The 19,172-nt window shown below is 35.7% G+C and overlaps 12 protein-coding genes across 12 annotated transcripts; 4 read left to right on the forward strand and 8 right to left on the reverse strand. All coding sequences in view use genetic code 12, as the record gives it.

Annotated features, from left to right (window-relative positions):
* Positions 1 to 1,039: 1,039 nt before the first annotated feature.
* On the forward strand, positions 1,040 to 1,444 carry J8A68_005504 (uncharacterized protein; the record flags this gene model as incomplete). Its single annotated transcript, XM_049409578.1, has 1 exon — positions 1,040 to 1,444. The coding sequence occupies one exon, from the start codon at positions 1,040 to 1,042 to the stop codon at positions 1,442 to 1,444; it is 405 nt and encodes a 134-aa protein (XP_049261217.1).
* A 475-nt stretch (positions 1,445 to 1,919) lies between these two features.
* On the forward strand, positions 1,920 to 3,221 carry RIO2 (protein kinase; the record flags this gene model as incomplete). The annotated part of the gene is made up of 1 exon (XM_049409579.1): positions 1,920 to 3,221. One exon carries the CDS (start codon positions 1,920 to 1,922, stop codon positions 3,219 to 3,221), a length of 1,302 nt encoding a protein of 433 aa, XP_049261218.1.
* Positions 3,222 to 3,409: 188 nt separating this feature from the next.
* Positions 3,410 to 5,251, reverse strand: SSB1 (Hsp70 family ATPase; the record flags this gene model as incomplete). Its single annotated transcript, XM_049409580.1, has 1 exon — positions 3,410 to 5,251. The coding sequence occupies one exon, from the start codon at positions 5,249 to 5,251 to the stop codon at positions 3,410 to 3,412; it is 1,842 nt and encodes a 613-aa protein (XP_049261219.1).
* A 3,546-nt stretch (positions 5,252 to 8,797) lies between these two features.
* On the reverse strand, positions 8,798 to 9,379 carry J8A68_005507 (PTP1; the record flags this gene model as incomplete). Its single annotated transcript, XM_049409581.1, has 1 exon — positions 8,798 to 9,379. One exon carries the CDS (start codon positions 9,377 to 9,379, stop codon positions 8,798 to 8,800), a length of 582 nt encoding a protein of 193 aa, XP_049261220.1.
* A 30-nt stretch (positions 9,380 to 9,409) lies between these two features.
* Positions 9,410 to 9,901, reverse strand: J8A68_005508 (uncharacterized protein; the record flags this gene model as incomplete). Its single annotated transcript, XM_049409582.1, has 1 exon — positions 9,410 to 9,901. The coding sequence occupies one exon, from the start codon at positions 9,899 to 9,901 to the stop codon at positions 9,410 to 9,412; it is 492 nt and encodes a 163-aa protein (XP_049261221.1).
* Positions 9,902 to 11,020: 1,119 nt separating this feature from the next.
* On the forward strand, positions 11,021 to 11,662 carry VPS21 (Rab family GTPase; the record flags this gene model as incomplete). The annotated part of the gene is made up of 1 exon (XM_049409583.1): positions 11,021 to 11,662. The coding sequence occupies one exon, from the start codon at positions 11,021 to 11,023 to the stop codon at positions 11,660 to 11,662; it is 642 nt and encodes a 213-aa protein (XP_049261222.1).
* Positions 11,663 to 12,124: 462 nt separating this feature from the next.
* J8A68_005510 (uncharacterized protein) lies at positions 12,125 to 13,048 on the forward strand (the record flags this gene model as incomplete). Its single annotated transcript, XM_049409584.1, has 2 exons — positions 12,125 to 12,601; positions 12,677 to 13,048. 2 exons carry the CDS (start codon positions 12,125 to 12,127, stop codon positions 13,046 to 13,048), a joined length of 849 nt encoding a protein of 282 aa, XP_049261223.1.
* Positions 13,049 to 13,082: 34 nt separating this feature from the next.
* J8A68_005511 (uncharacterized protein) lies at positions 13,083 to 13,556 on the reverse strand (the record flags this gene model as incomplete). Its single annotated transcript, XM_049409586.1, has 1 exon — positions 13,083 to 13,556. The coding sequence occupies one exon, from the start codon at positions 13,554 to 13,556 to the stop codon at positions 13,083 to 13,085; it is 474 nt and encodes a 157-aa protein (XP_049261224.1).
* Positions 13,557 to 13,775: 219 nt separating this feature from the next.
* Positions 13,776 to 14,273, reverse strand: J8A68_005512 (uncharacterized protein; the record flags this gene model as incomplete). Its single annotated transcript, XM_049409587.1, has 1 exon — positions 13,776 to 14,273. The coding sequence occupies one exon, from the start codon at positions 14,271 to 14,273 to the stop codon at positions 13,776 to 13,778; it is 498 nt and encodes a 165-aa protein (XP_049261225.1).
* A 676-nt stretch (positions 14,274 to 14,949) lies between these two features.
* On the reverse strand, positions 14,950 to 17,328 carry FGR32 (Fgr32p; the record flags this gene model as incomplete). The annotated part of the gene is made up of 2 exons (XM_049409588.1): positions 14,950 to 15,653; positions 15,717 to 17,328. The coding sequence occupies 2 exons, from the start codon at positions 17,326 to 17,328 to the stop codon at positions 14,950 to 14,952; spliced, it is 2,316 nt and encodes a 771-aa protein (XP_049261226.1).
* Positions 17,329 to 17,765: 437 nt separating this feature from the next.
* On the reverse strand, positions 17,766 to 18,068 carry J8A68_005514 (chromatin DNA-binding EKC/KEOPS complex subunit; the record flags this gene model as incomplete). Its single annotated transcript, XM_049409589.1, has 1 exon — positions 17,766 to 18,068. The coding sequence occupies one exon, from the start codon at positions 18,066 to 18,068 to the stop codon at positions 17,766 to 17,768; it is 303 nt and encodes a 100-aa protein (XP_049261227.1).
* Positions 18,069 to 18,818: 750 nt separating this feature from the next.
* On the reverse strand, positions 18,819 to 19,155 carry DAD4 (Dad4p; the record flags this gene model as incomplete). Its single annotated transcript, XM_049409590.1, has 2 exons — positions 18,819 to 19,031; positions 19,096 to 19,155. 2 exons carry the CDS (start codon positions 19,153 to 19,155, stop codon positions 18,819 to 18,821), a joined length of 273 nt encoding a protein of 90 aa, XP_049261228.1.
* Positions 19,156 to 19,172: the final 17 nt, after the last annotated feature.

A 19,172-nucleotide genomic window follows, 5' to 3' on the forward strand; every position in this document is an offset into this window, starting at 1 on the left:
ATTTATACTTGCAAAAGTTGCAGCCATTTTTTTCCTTAGAATATTTTATGAATCAAAAAATGTTTGCATAACGCGTTAATAACAAAACTGGAATGCAAACTGTAGTTTGTTTCTTCTGCTTTCTAAATATAGTCCAACAAGTGTCTTTACTTGGTTGAAACGGTACCAATAGTCTTAGTGGAGACTAAAAAACAAATCTTTCAAATAGATCATATAAATTTCCATCAAGGAACTATAAATTTTCATAGAATTACACTTTATGACAGTTGCTGTATATGTACAACTCTCTCAAAGGTATAAGACCATTAGTCAATTTATGATTCTATGATTAATTTTCCGCCCCTATCTTTAGCTCGAAATACCTGTCCTCGACCCCTTCCGATACAACTTGATAATAATTTGATAATAATTTGATGATAGTTTTTGTTAATAATTTGATATCTGCTTAGCCGATCCAATACTCTAAACCAAGAAACTACTACTTATAGTTTACATTTTGGCTGGTTAACAGTAGTACATTTGCTAAACAGATACCAATTTATTATCGTAACGTATTGATTTCAACAACTGTGAATTGACAGTATTCCCAATATGAGAAGGCTCTAAGCTTTGTTTCAAAGAACCAATTTGCAATTAATTAATATTTTACTGCATCCTACGTACCCATCGTATCAAGTGAAGTGGCTGATTCAGTCTTATCGGATCTATACCAGTTTTGTCTTGGTAGATAATAAAAGAGAACATAGCAATTTAAGTTTTGCAACAAATTTTTTCTTACAACCAAACTTAATTTATACCCTTCATTTTTTTGGCAGCAAATAATTGAAAAGAGACCCATATTCACTGGACTCCTTCTTTTTATCAGATTATAAGCTATAAGATTCTTGTTGAGGAAATTGTGCTGTCTAAGTATTGTTTGTCCTATCGTTGTTCTGTAAGTATTTCATGGCTATCCCGTTTTGATAAATTGGTTATTGATAACACGGTTAACTATTCTATATTCTCAGAAACAGTTCGAGACATAATTTTGAGCAACAAAATGGTGGTCCATGGTCAAATCAAAGATGACGATATAGCAAGCGATAATGAAATAGAGGTATCTGATACAGTATTTGTAAGTACTGCAAACCCAGACAGCTTGAAATTAAACTTGCAAACTTTTTATGCAAGTAAACATCCTTGGTCGTCTGGTGAGTATTTAATTAAAAAATTAATCGATGAATGCAACTCCCTTAGAGCTGACATTGAAATGACAGAAGTCAAAATAGCTGAGTGTATCAAGAGGGAAGCCGATGCCAAACCTCCTTCTAAGCAAACGAGATGCCCACTGAGTCCCAGGACTAAATTTGTTGAGAAACCAAAAGTCTTGAAAGATGGCAACCCCGATTTGATTAATGTTGTTTACTCGGGTCCTACTGAGAGAAGGAAAAGAGCCCCAAAGTAACTATACCACTATGCAGGTAGAATCTATGGAAATTCCACCGCATTAGCTAATCATAGATTAATTTTTGGCTCATTTATGTTGCTTTTATCGTGCTTATTCGTTGCTAGATTATATAGAATAATTTGCATATTTTGTCCCCGAACAGGTGACTGACTGTAAATCACATTTGCATGGACCAGGAACATGACTTGCTTTGCACTTTTAGACCAGTTTTCCGTATTTTCGACTTCCTTTTATGCTGTCCTCTATTATTGCTTGTTTTTCCTAGTATTAAGGTAAAATATTCAATTTATATGAATAACCTTGAATATTCATGCAAATATGGTAGCACCGGAAACCCTTTCTAAAGTTGGTTGGTACGAGCTACCAATTTTTTGGTGTGGTTTTTTGTGACCATAAAAAAATAAAAAAAATTCAAGATGAGCTCTTCTCCTACCCTATAATCATCATCAACTAAGCTAGTACACACACCGAAATGAAGCTTGACACATCTCATATGAGGTATCTCACCTCGGACGACTTCCGAGTCCTCCAAGCAGTCGAACTCGGCTCGCGTAATCACGAACTTGTCCCCACGAACATGATCCATTCAATCGGTGGTTTAAAATCCCCAACTGGGACAATGCGATGTATTGGAGATTTAGCTAAATTAAAACTTGTCCTGAGATTACGAAATGCTAAATATGATGGGTTTAGATTAACATATAATGGATATGATTATCTTGCCTTAAAATCGATGTTGAATCGTGAAACTTTATATTCTGTGGGTACGATGATTGGAGTTGGGAAAGAATCGGATATTTATTCAGTCAGTGATCCTAAGGGAGTACAGAAGGTTATTAAGATACATAGATTGGGAAGAACTAGTTTTAAGACTGTGAAGAATAATCGTGATTATTTGAAGAATAAACAGACTGGGAACTGGATGTATTTGTCAAGATTGGCAGCTGGGAAGGAATATGAGTTTATGACGATTTTGTGGGATAATGGATTTACTGTCCCGCAGCCATTTGATTATTCGAGACATTGTGTTATGATGGAATGGATTAAAGGGATGCCGATGAAACATTTGAGACAGCATGATAATTATAAGAAATTATATTCTGATTTAATGAATTTTATTGTGAAATTAGCTAATCATGGTTTGATTCATTGTGATTTTAATGAATTTAATATTATAATCAGAGATAAAGCAGAAGCAAGTAAACATGAATTTGATTTCGTGGTTATTGATTTCCCTCAGTGTGTATCTATAGAACACCCAGATGCTAAAGAATATTTTGATCGTGATGTTCAAGGTATTAGAGATTTCTTTGAAAAGAAGTTTAGATATAGTCCAGAACATGATGCTACTATGTTTGATACCGAGGGGTATGGTGAAGGGTATAAATATGCTTATCCTAATTTCAAGAGAGATGTGATTAGAGAAAAGAATTTGGATGTTGAAGTGAAGGCTTCGGGTTATGCAAAAAAGAGAACTGGAACTAAGGAAGATAAAGATTTGGAAAAAGCGGTAATGGGGATGAGAATTGTTACAACTGAAGATGATGATCTTTCTGAAATTGAAGATGAAGAAGGGGATGAAGGTGAGTATGATGATGAGGAAGAAGAAGATGAAGATGAAGACTTTGAAGAAGGAGAAGAAGATGGATTTGATAGCGAAGATGAAGAACAGAAATTACATGAAGAAAATGAAAAGATCATAGAAGCATTATCTTTAGGTGATAAGAAATTAAAGATGGATAAATTAGGTAATTATATCTTAGATGAGGATTAACTGTTTATAGTAGAGTATTGTAGAATAATTAATACAAGGTTTAGTAAGTAAATTCTATTTCAATAATGTTTTCATTTAAAGAGGGTACCCAAAAAGAATAATAAAACACAAAAGCGAGAAAATATACAATAATTTATTAAGCTATTTATTTGGTTTGTTATTTGTTATTATTAAATGCCCAACTTAACTTAACGGGTAGCCATACCTTTAGTAACAGCTCTCTTTAAAGCTAATTCAGCCTTTCTAAAGTCATCAGCAGAAGATTCTTCTAATTCTAAAGCTTGTAAAGCATCAGATAAAGCAGCTTCAATCTTATCCTTAGCAGATTTCTTTAATTTAGCAGATAAGACTGGGTCAGTGACAGTAGATTCAACAGAAGAAACGTAAGCTTCTAATTTTTGTTTTTGTTCGTGTCTCTTGGCGAAAGCATCATCGGATGATTTGAATTTTTCAGCATCAGAGATCATCTTTTCAATTTCGTCAGATGATAATCTACCAATAGAGTTGGAGATGGTGATGTTAGCAGATCTACCGGTAGACTTTTCAACAGCAGTAACCTTTAAGATACCATTAGCATCAACTTCAAAGATAGCTTCCAAGACTGGTTCACCAGCTTGCATTGGTGGGATGTTCTTCAAGTCGAATTCACCTAATAAGGTGTTTTCAGAACAGTTAACACGTTCACCTTGGTAGACTGGGAATTGAACGGTGGTTTGGTGGTCAGCAACGGTGGTGAAGGTTCTTCTCTTGATGGTTGGGACAGTGGTGTTTCTTGGAACAACTGGAGCAAAGACATTACCTTGCATGGCAACACCTAAAGATAATGGGATAACATCTAATAATAATAAATCCTTGGTATCTTCAGAAGTAGATTGACCAGTTAAGATAGCACCTTGAACAGCAGCACCATAAGCAACGGCTTCATCTGGGTTAATAGACTTTTCTAATTGTTTACCATCAAAGAAGTCAGATAATAATTTTTGAACCTTTGGAATTCTGGTAGAACCACCAACCAAGACAACTTCGTCAACTTGGTTCTTGGCAATCTTAGCATCCTTCAAGACTTGTTCAACTGGTTCTAAGGTAGACTTGAATAAAGCAGAGTTGATATCTTCGAATCTAGCTCTGGTGATGTTAGCGGAGAAATCTTCACCATCAAATAAGGAGTCGATTTCAACAGTGGTTTGAGTACCAGAAGATAAGGATCTCTTAGCACGTTCACAAGCAGTTCTTAATCTTCTTAAAGCTCTAGCATCTTCAGAGATATCTAAACCGGTCTTCTTTTGGAATTCCTTCTTGAAATGTTCTAACAAGTTAGTATCGAAATCTTGACCACCTAAATGGGTGTCACCAGCAGTAGCCTTAACGGTGAAAACACCACCAGTAATGTTTAATAAGGAGACATCGAAAGTACCACCACCTAAATCGAAAATTAAAACGTGTCTTTCCTTTTCAGATTTACCAGCACCTAAACCGTAAGCAATAGCAGCGGCGGTTGGTTCGTTAATAATACGTAAAACATTTAAACCAGAAATGGCACCAGCATCCTTGGTAGCTTGTCTTTGAGCATCATTGAAATAAGCTGGGACGGTAATAACAGCCTTTTCAACCTTCTTACCAATCTTAGCTTCAGCAATTTCCTTCATTTTGGTTAAAACCATAGCAGAAATTTCTTGAGGAGAGAAAGTCTTAGTTTCTTCCAAGTATTCAACTTCAATTAATGGGTTACCATTAGAGTTGATAACCTTGAATGGCCAAGATTTGATATCTTTTTGAACGGATTCATCATCAAAACCTCTACCAATTAAACGTTTGGCATCGAAAACAGTGTTCTTTGGGTTTAAAGCGGCTTGATTCTTAGCAGCATCACCAATTAATCTTTCTTCGTTAGTGAAAGCGACGAAGGATGGAGTAACTCTGTTACCTTGTTCGTTGGCAATGATTTCAACAGCAGAATCATAAGTAGCAACACATGAGTAGGTAGTACCTAAATCGATACCAATAGCACCTGGGAAAACACCGTCAGCCATTTTTAATATATTATTATTGATAACTTGAAAGTTGGGTAGAAAAGAAGAAAGGAAGAAAGAAAGAGAAGAAAAATTTTTATTAAGGGAAATTTTAATTCCATTTTATAAAAGTGAAAAATTTTTCATTCATTCCTGCGTACTTGAGAATCTCTTCTCAAAAAAAAAAAATTATTAACAATTGAAAAAAAAAAATTTATTAAATAAACTGATGGCACCAAAATAAAAAAAAAGAAATCCCTTGATTCATCCATTTTAGGAAATACCATACTACAATATTCTCTAGTGGTATAGAATTTACTACCGATAACATTTTGAACAAATTTCAATTTACCCGGAATGATGATTACCTAAAAGCCTTTCGAACTAATATTTGAAATAGCATAATACAAATCTGAATTCACTTACGATCTCATTCAAATTAAGTATACTCAAAATCTAACCAAGTAAACGTTTATTGAATTAGCTTGCTGTATCGGCATAGGATAAATCCCCGGTTTTGAAATGAGCCGCATTTCTGAGTATTGCTTTTTTTTTTGCACCCAAACGCCTATATAAATTCACGAAAGGATCCAAAAGAAATCCCAACAATAACCGACAAAATTTCTGTTTCGATAGATTGATCTCTACAAAAAAAGTGAATGTTTGTTTCTATGGAATATTGACGCCCCATGCTGAATATCAATAGCGTTTTCTTGGAAACATCTCTCTCGGTTTTTTGGATAATCTACAGGACTTGAGAGCCTTCCTAAAATATCAATGTAGGGTTTCTATCGCATGTACAATGGTTTGCGATCAACTATGTGTACTGCCTGCATTTCTCAGCTTACCATCTGCAGAATCTATGCCTTAAGGTATGCTGTGTTTCGTAGATCTATAAACACTGGAATTACGTTAGAAATGGTGACATAAATGGTGTGCGTGTAATAAGCTAAACAGAACACTAAAACCCAAAGCTATATACAACCTTCCACTCATACATATGAATATAGATATAATGACTTTTATAAGATACACTCTGATTCGTTCTTGGTTGATTTCTTTTCCTCTTAACTACAGCCAATGATTAAGCATGGCGCTACTACGTATAGTTCATCAAATATTGCTTAGCTATACAAGCACAGCCAACTGAATTTGAACACGTTCAATGTTGGGGAAATATTCATCATTCTAATCCCGGCCTTGAATCTTCATTAGCATTGCGCTGCTGCAGCAACAATTAATTAAGATTTATATTATGCTGTTTGTAAACAGAGGCGGATATTTCAGAGAAGATTGAAACTTTTGGGATAACATAAATTAAATCCATGAATTTGGTGAAACTGTCCCAGGGGGTGGGAGAAAGTTGGTCTACGACAAGAATGATTTGAACACACAAAGTGGCATTGAAAGTTCCATTGGATTTGCACAAGAAGGAAGTTCTTGTGTGGAACTCGTTTTCATAGTACCCAAATTCAATCAACGACACAAAGCATTCAAGCCTAAAGTGCCATTTCTATGCTGATTTTTATTAGGATAGAGGTTCGAGAGCCTTGCCGAAAACGACCAAGAGCATTGGCTAGCTGAATAGAATCCTTCATCGACGTTAATAGTCATTTTTGTTACCTATTCGACCTTCCATTTTGTCCACAAATACCTCAATTTCGACCACTTAAAATTTTGGCTTATTACTCCACCAATATTAATCATATCACCAATCTAATTACATGAACACATTGCTGCATCCATTAACTACAATCTAATACTATGTTGAGCTGTTGTAAGCTATCCATCGGACCTTAAACAGCGAAAAGCTTATATGCAGGATTGTCACATTGTGACGGGTGGAAATGGAGTGTTTCAATAACCGAAAGTTAAAATCATCATTGAAAACAGCTCAACATGCTATCTTGCCGAAAAGGGTAACTGAGTCTTGTTAGACCCCTCTTTTCACAAGATGAAGACATGTACATGGTATGATGGTAGTCAGCCACCTTGCACCTATGTCACTTCCTTAACCCCCCAGCCAATTCAAGGAAATATCACGTGTCATCAAGACAGACATCGGTATTTGCAATGATATTGACCAGGTATTACCAACACTTAGACGGGCATCAACAACTGATACCCATCTGAAGGGATTTGGCTTCGAAAGTGGCCCCCTTCCCAGCTTCAGGCTGGTGAATTTGATTGAAGGTAAATATACATACTATTGTCTTGTAGTTGATTGATATGTGAATGATTGTAGTAATTAAAGAGAGAAGAAGAAGAAGAAGAAGAGAAAGAAGAAAACACAAATAGTTTTTTTGTTTTCAGTGGGAATTTATAGGTTTTTTTTTGCTTGTCAAATTGCAACAAATTTTGCAATTGTTTTGAAAAATTGCACGACTGGAAATGTTGCACAAAAATACAACTTCCAATTAAGTTCTATCTCCACCTCCTCCGCTCGTTATATATATATATTTATATACTAAATCACCATTCTTTTCTGGCATTACAAAGTAGCCATCAGCTTCTTGAAAATCTACACTCAGGCAGTCACTCGGTTACATAAATCATTAACCTTCGTTTTGGTTGTAGGTCTGAACGAACGAAATATACCGTACATACTCTGACAAATTTGGAGAGCCCTTCCCTGGATGTAAGACAGCTTTTGAATAGCTAACCTCGCGTAAGTACGTAGTACATAATTTCATAGCATTAATGGAAGTACCAACACTGTTTATCTTATTTTTTTTTTGCAACCAATATTGGGACCATTAGAGTATGTTTCTCCATTCCTCTGGGAAGTAGCAAGTTCTCCACCTCTTGCAATGCTTTCAAGGAAAGGCTCAAGTCAGCTCATTACCCTGGATATTCAATTAAATATCCAATATCTAGTATGTCCAGTACACTACAATAAGACAAATCAAGATATCGTGGTTTTGATTATTTCTTAAGCACTCCTAGTTGTAGTTTATGACATGAAAGATCCAGCATCATAAGGGAATTAGGAAACATATCTTCTTTAAGTTCTCTACTTCTGTTAGTTTTCAATTTACTCGATCTCAAGTATTGCATTCTCTTGAAATTGAAATCCCTACTGGATTTGCATGTTTGTAAATACATGAAGGATCAAGTACTACGATTTCTTTGGAGCCACTCTAACTGGACACATTTGTTATTGTCAAGATAATTCAACAACGGAATTGGGTAATTCAAGCTGGCAAATACTATTGAAACAATTTAGCGACATATCGACAAACGATAGCTTGTGAGATAATATTTTTAATGAACTCTACTCATGGCATGCAAGATTCAACGATTTAATTTAAATGTAATGATATTTGTTTGGGAATAATCCCATTCGAGTCTCGTTGATATCTTTCATCATCAAAATTGATAATAAATCCCAAGACGTTTGTCCAATTGAGGCATCGAGTTCACTGTTTGTTTGAACAATGATGTCTTAGAGAATCTTTGTTTCGCAATGACAATATTTTTTACAACCAAATTTATATTATAGGTCCTTCATTATATTTGCAACAGCTAATTAATGTATACATAGAGAGGGATATAGAGGGGACAACATCATACAGGACTTCTTCTTCGTTTGTTATATACACCTCTAGCAGTCTCATAAAGGAAATTATATTGATATATTGTCTGCACCATCATCATTCTATGAGCTCGCAATTCATATACAGTCTGATAAATTGGATCATCATTATCACTTCCAGGTCCATCATCATCGTCATAATCTTTCTTTGACAATAAGTCTATAAACTTATTTGAATCTCTGAATAAATAATCAAATGCAATGAATGTACCTGATCGACCTACTCCCGCAGAACAATGAACAATTGGGATAGGTGGTGGATTGCTAGACATTTGTCTGATGTTTTCAATGTCTTCACTTATGTTATATAATGGTTCTATTGACGGTGGGACTTTTGCATCTGCCCATTTGAAATAATAGAAATGATATACTCGTTTCACGGTCTCGTTTGATGTTAGTTCCATTGTGGTTAAGATGTAATCACCATTGGAATCTAAGGTTTCATCGATATTCTTGATGGAAAGATTGGGGATGTCAATTCCATCTTTTATGTTTTGGTCATTGAAGTTCCATTCTTCATTTAATTCAGGCCAATATCTGTCGCATTTAACCATTGAGTTTTCAAAGTTCCCTCAATGGTAATGTTAGTGCTGTTGTAGCAACAAAACATCAACACTAAGGTTGAAACACATAGACCAGAAATGATTGGTTGTATTCGGTAATGGGCCCTGACATGCAATATATTGTATAGAATTATCATCAATCTGTTCCTCTATTTCCTTATCATCTACATGCAATCCTAATCGTACTCTTGACGCGTTTATATAATCTGAATGGATTTCGGTATCTTTAACAGGTAGTTTCACCCGTGTTTGGTCCCAAGGAAAGACATTCGAATATCGATTTCTATTTCTATTAATTCGTTTCATCGCTTCTGTAAGTGACCAATCAGAATCTTGGGGATTTTCTAATCCATCATGGATTCTATCTGCTTCTAATTCATTTAGTTCATTAAATTTTTCACGTTGAGTCATATTGTTGGATTGTTGTAGAAACATGGGTAATGATGGTTGTTTCTTAAATATACTACAAAATCTGGGAAGTGATAATACTGGGAAACTAAGCTGTGCTAACATAAGAACCCTTTGAATTTTAAAATGGAATTATTCGATTTTCTTTTTCTTTTTTTTTTGTATGGAGGACTTTGGTTTGCTGTGTGGCGCTGAATGGGCTGGGAATGAAATAAGGTTTATAAATAGTTATAAAGTCTGCCTTGTATTCGCAAATAATGATAATGATAAAAGAAAGGAAGAAATGTTAATCCCTAGCTTATTAATTTTTGACAAAGAGAAAAGAAGGAGGAGGTTTCCAATTGAGTGACGGGAATTATCAAATCCGTTTATATCTCGGATAAGCTTATTTTTAAATTTTAGTCAATAAGAAAAAAGAAAGAAAATAAGGAAACCATAAACAGAAGCTGTTCAGATCGATGTGGTTGGGAATTATTGTATTATAACCCTATGATTTTGTCAACCTACAATGAGCGCTCTGCATTCTTCTATCTACTTCCCCTTTTATGGCTCTTTAGTCCAAACATCTGACGAGAACTTGGCTATTCCGCTTCATCGGAAATTTTTAATTTTGTTCCTTTTTTTCCAGCCGTGCCGATCTAACCAAAATAGACATCACGTTTTTTTTCATTTCGGTCATTACACACTTAAATAGTATAAATAATAATCCTTAATTATGTAATTCTAGGATCATACACACATATGAATATTTTTTTGTAATATCTGTTTATTGTGTTGTCTACTTCAGAAATCTAAAACTCCTAGTAAAATCATATTCCCTTTATCTGATTCTTTTGTGTTGTGGTGTCAAATAGATTTTCGATAAATTTGCACCCAAAAAGATAAATTTGATTACGTAATCAATCGTATAAAGGAAAAAAGGTCGTGTAGAAATTCATTTTGCTAATTTAGGTTCTAAGAAAATATAGAAGGCAAATCACACGGAGACACAACTCACACACTTCTTAAACATCCGGTGATATGTGCGTATGTGTTCTTGTATTTGTTAGTAATGGAAAATTCCAGTAGTATAGTTTACAGTTTACTTAAAATCACACGACCATTTATATCAAACTTCATTTAATAGATTTCTAATCACTTTACTGGGTTTTTTTTAGTAAAATCACACTGCCCCCCTTCGAGAACATACTTCAGCAACCACATCGCACATAATTACAGTACACAATGAGTTATCCTGCACCAGCTATTTCAGTTAAATTAGTCTTGTTAGGAGAAGCCGCAGTAGGTAAATCTTCCTTAGTTTTAAGATTTGTTAGTAATGATTTTCAAGAAAATAAAGAACCAACAATTGGAGCAGCATTTCTTACTCAAAAATGTACAATTGGTGATAGAACCATAAAATATGAAATATGGGATACAGCAGGACAAGAAAGATTTGCATCCTTAGCTCCAATGTATTATCGTAATGCTCAAGCGGCTATTGTTGTCTATGATATAACTAAACCTGCATCTTTCATTAAAGCAAGACATTGGGTTAAAGAATTACATGAACAAGCTTCCAAGGATATAACAATTGCCCTTGTGGGTAATAAATATGATTTGATTCAAGATGATAATGAAGAAGAGAGTTTAAGAAAAGTGAGTATTGAAGAAGGACAAGGTTTGGCTGATGAAGAAGGATTATTATTTTTTGAAACAAGTGCAAAAACTTCCCATAATGTAAATGATGTTTTTCTTGCTATTGGGAATAAGATTCCTGATTCAACTGCTCAACAGAATCAAGATCAAGCTGGGAATGAAGGAAGAATTGATTTAAGTACTAATGCAAATACTAATTCAAATAAAGGAAGTGTTTGTCCTTGTTAGAATGAAATCAATATATTGAACGATACATATATATATCTGAGTAAATGTCTATACAAGAGAGTAGATGATTTACTTCCTGTTAATGTTATTTTCCTTTTTTTTTGGTTTCTAGTAGAAGTTGGTTTTACTTGGTATTAATATATATATGTCCATACGTAATAATTTGGGGACCCAAAGGCATGGCATGTTTTAATCCCCTTTGTGCTTAGTTCCTCTCGTAGTAAGTTGAAAGAACAAAGCTGAACATGCCACTAAGTCGGCCCGACCAGCTTAGTAACTCTAAAATGACCAATAAGCAATGGTTGTGGCTTTTGCTGTAGAAAGATCACAAAGATCATAATCGTTCCCACACGATAGATTTTTTTTTCAATCCCCTTAAACTACAAATATGATGTAATTTCTTATACGAGTCCTATTTTTTCATTTCTCTACTTATTCAGTACTCATAAAGACATTAACAATATGACTACAGTTCTTAAAGTTGCATATATCCCAGAGCACTTCTCCACCCCACTCTTCTTTGCCGAACAACAAGGTTATTATACCTCCCTCGGCTTATCCATCGAATTCATCAAAGTTATCGAAGGTAGTGGACGTTTAATCAATTTACTCAACCTGGGAGAAGTTGATATCGCCATTGGATTAACCGAAGCATTTGTTGCCGATATCGCCAAGGGAAACAAAAACATTAAATTAGTGGATACATACGTTAAATCACCCCTCTTATGGGCGATTAGTACTGGTGCTCACCGTGATGAATTCCATAATGAGGGACAATTGGAAGGACAAACTATTGGTGTGTCAAGAATTGGATCCGGTTCGTATATTATGTCATTTGTGTTGGGACATAGTTTGAAATTCGATGTTCCATTTGCTGATTTCCCCGTATTGTCTAATTTTAAAAATTTGAGAGATTCGGTAAATTTGAAATTTGGTCCTGTACTACTTAACTTCTTATCACTACGAAAATACACCCTTATAAAGTGATCATTCTTGTATTATGATAATGGTGAGATTAAACAAATTGGAGAAATTTTTACTCCTTGGTCATCTTGGGTTATTACTGCTAATGCTGATTCTTTGGCTCATAAAAAGGAGCATATTAAGAATTTCATTGATGCTGTTAATTCAGGAATTGATTATTTTAATGGACATATCAGTGAAGCGGTGGAATATATTTCTACAAATTTGGATTATTCTGCTGAAGATGCTAAAGAATGGACTACTACTGTTGAATTTAATAGTCAAATTGGACAGACCCCATTGGATTGGGAAAATATTGTAGAGAATACTAGCGAAATTTTAAGATTAGCTGGTGTTATTACTGATTCTGAAGATGTTGTTAAGAGACGATTAGAAGCTAATATTCTTAGTACTAATTTGTAGAGTTGTTCCCCCCTTGTATAGTCTTTACACACACTTAGATTAAATAAATGCAAAAGGATGTATGGGTCTTAAGTGTAACCTTACTCTTACATCCCAAAGATTTAATATCACGACAATAACTACTCTCAATCCCCGATTCACGCTTCTCAAATACAAATCCAAGGTTTTCTATCAATTCTATTAAATCATCTCTAGATAATTCAAGTCCCTTTCTAATAATTGGAACATTTCCTTCTCCCATAGTTACATTATGATCACCTTCAAAATGCCACAATAATGGACCAAAATTGATCCAGATCCCATCTTTCTTCAAACAATAACTAATTGCCTTAATATACTCAATAATATTACTAGCAGTGTCCAAAAAGAAGCTAGTGACAACTACATCAAAACTCTCCTTATTTGCCTCCCGTAATTCAACAACGGTCGGATCCACGGAATATGTCGGACTGGCTTGGAGATCAGGGGGGCCATATAGGTCAATAAACGACCCGGCTGTGATTGACATTAGATCCTCATATGGGATCCTGGGTTCCTGTTTCGAAAGATCATTGATTATGGAAGGCGCAATATCGGGAATATAAACCGGACGTAATTGAAACGGTCTTTTAACAACATGTGAAGATTTAAACAAAAACGGGAAAATGGAGAATATATTGGGGAATTGAGAATGGTTCAAGATATAATTCGATACTAATAACATATGGTAACTGATTTCATTCCGAACTCAGGTTTTTGGGGAAACTTGATTAAGGTTATTGTTAGAAGGATTAGGTGTTCCTGGATTCAAGATTTTTATATTTTGTCGTTGGAGTTTATCAGGATATATCGATTCCAATTCATCCAAGATCTTTCCATAACATACCTCACGTTCCTTCTGACCTTCATCACTCCATTCTCTCATGAGCTGTAATAACGTGGTCGCCACCACGTCATAATCTCGTTCAGTGGCAGGTTCCCAACTTTGCGGATCAGAGGGAACTGACCATGCATTGGCGACAGATATGGCTAATGTTTCTAAGAAATTGGTGTTGAGGATTATGCATTCTTTCAAATTTTCAATGTGTTTGGTATACCAGGGGACTAATTGAGCTTCTTGGGGTGTTAATGCTTGTTGTTTTAGGAGACGGGGTTTGATGATTTGTTCGGTTTGATATTTGTGGAAGTTGTAGAATGACAGTAGGGTTGATGTGAGTGCTTTGTATTCTTCAATGTCTTGACTCATTGTTTGAAAAAGTATATGGGAGGTTGGGAAGTAAGGGGCGGGACCCTTGGGGTTTGAAAGATTAATTTATCAATTCGGAATCTGAATTGAGATTCCCGTCAGTGTCGTAAAGTATGGTCATTTGTCTCAAGTGAAAGCGACATTGTCTCTGGGATCTACTTCTTCTTGGGAATCGCTCCCCCCAATATTGAGAACTACCTCTTCATTTGCATAGAAATGACTTATTGGGCTTTAAGGGCCTCCACTTACCTAACCTCTTCACTTTAGATGCGCTTGTCATCAAAAAACATAGAAAAAGTTGTGACACGCACCGCACCCTTCTTCATAGGGGGTCTTGTCCCACTTTACGTCAAGAAGATGAAAGGTTTTCTTACATGACTTCCAGAATTTTCAAGGGTAAGGAGTTTTCAAGTATATTTACTTCGCTCTGTTTACAACTTTACCTAAAATGGTTGTACCTTGTTACAAAATTCCCGATGCAACGTCGAAGACACAAGAAAGACAAGTTTGGCCCTTATCGGTTTAAGCAGCTGCCTCAATTCTAAAATCTACAAACACTCACCAAAACGTTCATTAAATTCCACCTATATATGCACAAATCCATCCACCAAAACTACAAAAAAATAGAGATATATAAAAGGAGAACAGATTTGCGAAGGGTAGCAAATAAGTTTTATTATAAAACCCCATTACATATCAACTCAGTTTCTTTATCCCCCTTACATTGAGAAGCCAATTTATCAGGATGGATAGAACTTATAACCCTCATATATTGAATCTTAACTTGTTTTGGTAACATTAAGTCATTTAAGGTTAATTTACGTAATGATTCCTTCATGTTGATTTTGGGCGGGATTATTTCATCGAGGTTGGTTAACATTGCTCGAAGGTTGTTCTGCTTGATTTGGGCCCATTGTTGGACATGATTGTCGATTTTGTCTTTGACTAGAATGTCCACCTCTTCTTCAGCGGGTTGTTTGGGGATTGGTGTTGATGCTCGTGGGGTTGGGGTGGAAGAAGAAGAAGGTTTGGGCGTTGGTTTGGTAGGTTTATGACTGGTGGGATTCACAATCTTATCAACTCTTCTCTTCCCATCCATGATTTTTTTATCATTACAACCTAATTTTTTAATCAAGATTTGATAATTATCTAAAGATGCTTCAAATCTTTCCAATAATTCCAACACTTCGGCCTTGGTCATGATTAATTTGGTATACCAATATTTCACCGATTTTTCGGCAATCATAAACCCCGGGTTTGAAATCTCGGATTCTTCAATCAAATTTAATCCTTCTTCTATAGATTCCAAACTCTCTTTAAGATGACCCAGAAGTTTATAAACCAGGGCTAGATTAGATAGGATAATGACTCTAAATTGTACTAACCCCCGATTAAAGGGATTTGTCTATAATATTAATAGATTACGCCATCAGTAATCCCCACTCTTATATGCTTCGGTGGCTTTTTCTTTGGCAATATTATAATCAGTTTCATCAAATTGGTTCAAACGAGATGAATCACGTAATTTTGACTGTTGCTTTGTTTGAACAGTGGAAGTCGTAGTGTCAGAAAGACCCAAAAGATCAATTTCTGGTGTTGGTGATGAAAGTTGGATGCTGACTGTGGGTTTTGATAATGTCGATGATTCTTGGGAACTTTCACGACTGGATATTGGTTGTTTCCCGGATACTTGGTCCGCTGGCGGAGTGTCTACCCTTGGTTTACGAGTGCGCAAGGCAGGGTCTGATTTCTCATGCTGTGGTCGAACCCCGGTTCGAGGAGTTGGGATGACCGGCTGTTGAGGTCTTGGAGGATGGGTAGGTGGGGTTGTCTCACGGGAAGAGTCACCATTTTCAAATCTTGTCCGGGAACGTTCTTTTGATTTTTCTTTCTGAAGTCTCATAAATCGTTCAATTTCTTCTTGATTTATGTTTTCTTCATCTGTTCCATAATCTTCACCTCCATATTTCTTTTCAATTGCTTCGGATTTATATTTCTCTTGATTTTTCATCCATTGAGGAACATTCCTATCAGTATTACTACTTGAACCAGCTACTCCATGCAATGTTTCAAAATTCTTCAAGACTGTTCGTTTGGAGATATTGATTAATTTATTAGCACGTTTGAATAAATCATTTGAAATGTCATTGAATTTAATACCTTCAGGTCTATTTCCTAACACTATGTTATCGTCAAATTCCTTTGGTGAGTTACTCTGTGATCGATTTGGTGCTGGGGTCGATCTCCCGGAACTTTTGGCCATGATATAATTTACACATTGTTGCAAGTCCAATCCTACATTATCAATAGCCTCATTAGCTAATTCGATGGGGAACCCAATATCTATTAATTCGGCAATAATGCCATCACGATTAGATGTGGCTTCGTTCTTCGCCCTTCTGACAGTAGAACTTGTGGATGCTGGTCTTTCAATTGGAGGAGAAGGACGTGGAGTCAGGGCAGTACTAGAATTCAATGGTTTTGATTGGGAAGGATTGGTGGATGCAGGGCGTTTTGCAATTGAAGGTGCCGGTGGTGATTGAAAAAAAGCATCAGTGAATTCGTCATCAAGTAAGGAGATCTCCCCATTTGTTTTGGTAGTGGAATTTCCATTGACATGAGGGGCAGTTGTTTGAGGTTTAAGGGACGGTGCACTTGAGGTTTGGTTGTTATAAAAGATCGCAAACGGATCATCACCTCCATTAGCTGCTTTTTGCGGCGTGGCGAGGGAATGCATGGAAGAATTATTGGACGTAGGGATGATTGGTGTCTGTAATGACATTGATTTTTGAGGTTGTTGAGGTTGTTGTAATGGAGTAGGAGTATTCGTTCTACTTGAATATGCTGATAAGGATGCTAAGTTAGAATAACTTGAATGTACTGAACTAGTGGAGTTGTTCATCAGTTGTTGTTGCTGCATTCTTTGCCTTTCGCTAAGTGACATAGATTTCATTTGTGAGCTCATAAAATTGTCATTAGTTGCGGTTCCACTCCCCTTTGTTGCTGACTGGAATAATCCAGCAAATGCATCTTCACTCTTCTTTGGAGGAGCCATTTATCTTTAAAGCAAGTTGACTTTTGCTGGGTGTGTAACTGAAAAGAAAAAGTTGAGTTGGCCGTAAATCAGAAACGTTAAAGAGTTTTGGTGATCTTTTTTTTTCTGGTGCTCAACTGAACGGCTACACAGTCATTAAATTACTTAGAAAACACATTACCACAGAGAAAGAAGATCGTGCCCTGGGCAGATAAGTGAAGAATGTTTGTGTGTTTATATAAATCTGTATGTTTAATACTTAACACACAATGAAATGTGTTCCTATAATATACTCTATAAAAAGGTATGTTCTAAAGATGTAGCAGTAATTTTCTCATGTTTTGCCAAGGTGACAGTACCAGTAAGAACTATCCGACAGCACTAGTTACACGAGTGTATAACTGTAGGTACATGCTTCAAACAGACCCCTTCCCTTACCTTTAATCTTCCCCTTCTTCTCAATTATTAAATGATTCCTCTTCAATCTCAAAAACATGATCCTTCTTCCCATCAAATTCATCCATACATTCAATTATAGTCTTTATATTATCTATAACATTACTAATAGCAACTCTAATCACTCTATCACTTATTCCAGAAAACTTACACTCTAATATATTGTCATTATTTGAATATTGAACTTTTAATTCATCTTCTTTTAGAATTGGATCAGGGGATAATGCATTTCTCGCTATGATTGCTTGTGCTTGTGTTTCGAAGGGGACTTTTAGGAGGAGGGTGTATGGTAATGATTCTGACATTCTTGATTTGCTTTCTATATACTACTGAATTAATGTAATTGTTTATAAGAATGGGGATGCTACCTCTCAGAAGGATAAGACAGTGGACTGAAAAAATAGGTCGTGTGTCATTGCACAAAAGTATCTCTCATTTAATATTGGAGTGAAAAAAAAATTATACGCTACGGTAGAGTTTTGACTTAGGAAGAAAGTATGAGGTATAAACTAATAATCTGACTATATATCCACAATGCATTTAATGTACACTTTAGACCCCGAAGGTAAAAGAATCTACACCTTAAAGAAACTCACTGAAGAAGGTGAAATTACGAAATCTGCTCATCCTGCTAGATTTTCACCTGATGATAAATATTCAAGACAAAGAGTTACTTTAAAGAAGAGATTTGGTTTATTACCAACCCAACAATAGATATATAAGTGTGATGATTGTTGATTTTGGATGCTTTGAAAGAATGGTACTTTTTAGAATGAGTTAAGAGGTTCATATAGGTTTAAGTAAAACTACTGTACAATATATTTTTATTTCCTAATATACAAAAATTAAAGAAGAATAAGACGTGGGCCAAGACTAGGCCAGACATAGTAAGTTGTAACGACTACATACCGTTCGGTAATTTCCCAATGCATGGTTCTCGTTTATCTTTTTTGGGGCCGGGTCATAACTTCTAGGATCTTCCAGTCTACGGACTAGCCGTACACTCTACATCCCTCATCTCCTGAATCTATATCTCCCACGAGAAACTTCTAAGCTTATTCCTCTTCCTCTTCCTCCTCACCTTCCTCCTCTGCCCTCGTCGGTCTCAATAACGGTTTATCATGATGATTTCCAGTAGCTTCGAGATTATATTCCACATTTCTCATATAATTCCCCCACATATGTGCCAATGACTCCGTTTGTAATGTATTTCTATTTGTTTCTTGTAATAATGTGTTGACTGTTACCATTGATTCATTAAGGTTTTCCTGGGAATCAGAGTTAGTATTATGAGAGGGTGATTCTTTGAAGACCGGGTTATGAGATACATACCATGTTTTTGATTATTCTTGAGAGTAATGCATTCTGTGCTTGTTGGTGAGGATTCTCCATTTTGGTTGGTTGCCTGT

Source organism: Hemisphaericaspora subhashii (assembly GCF_019202705.1).
Source record: "Hemisphaericaspora subhashii strain CBS 10753 chromosome Unknown scaffold17, whole genome shotgun sequence".
Taxonomy (NCBI): Eukaryota; Fungi; Ascomycota; class Pichiomycetes; order Serinales; family Debaryomycetaceae; genus Hemisphaericaspora; species Hemisphaericaspora subhashii.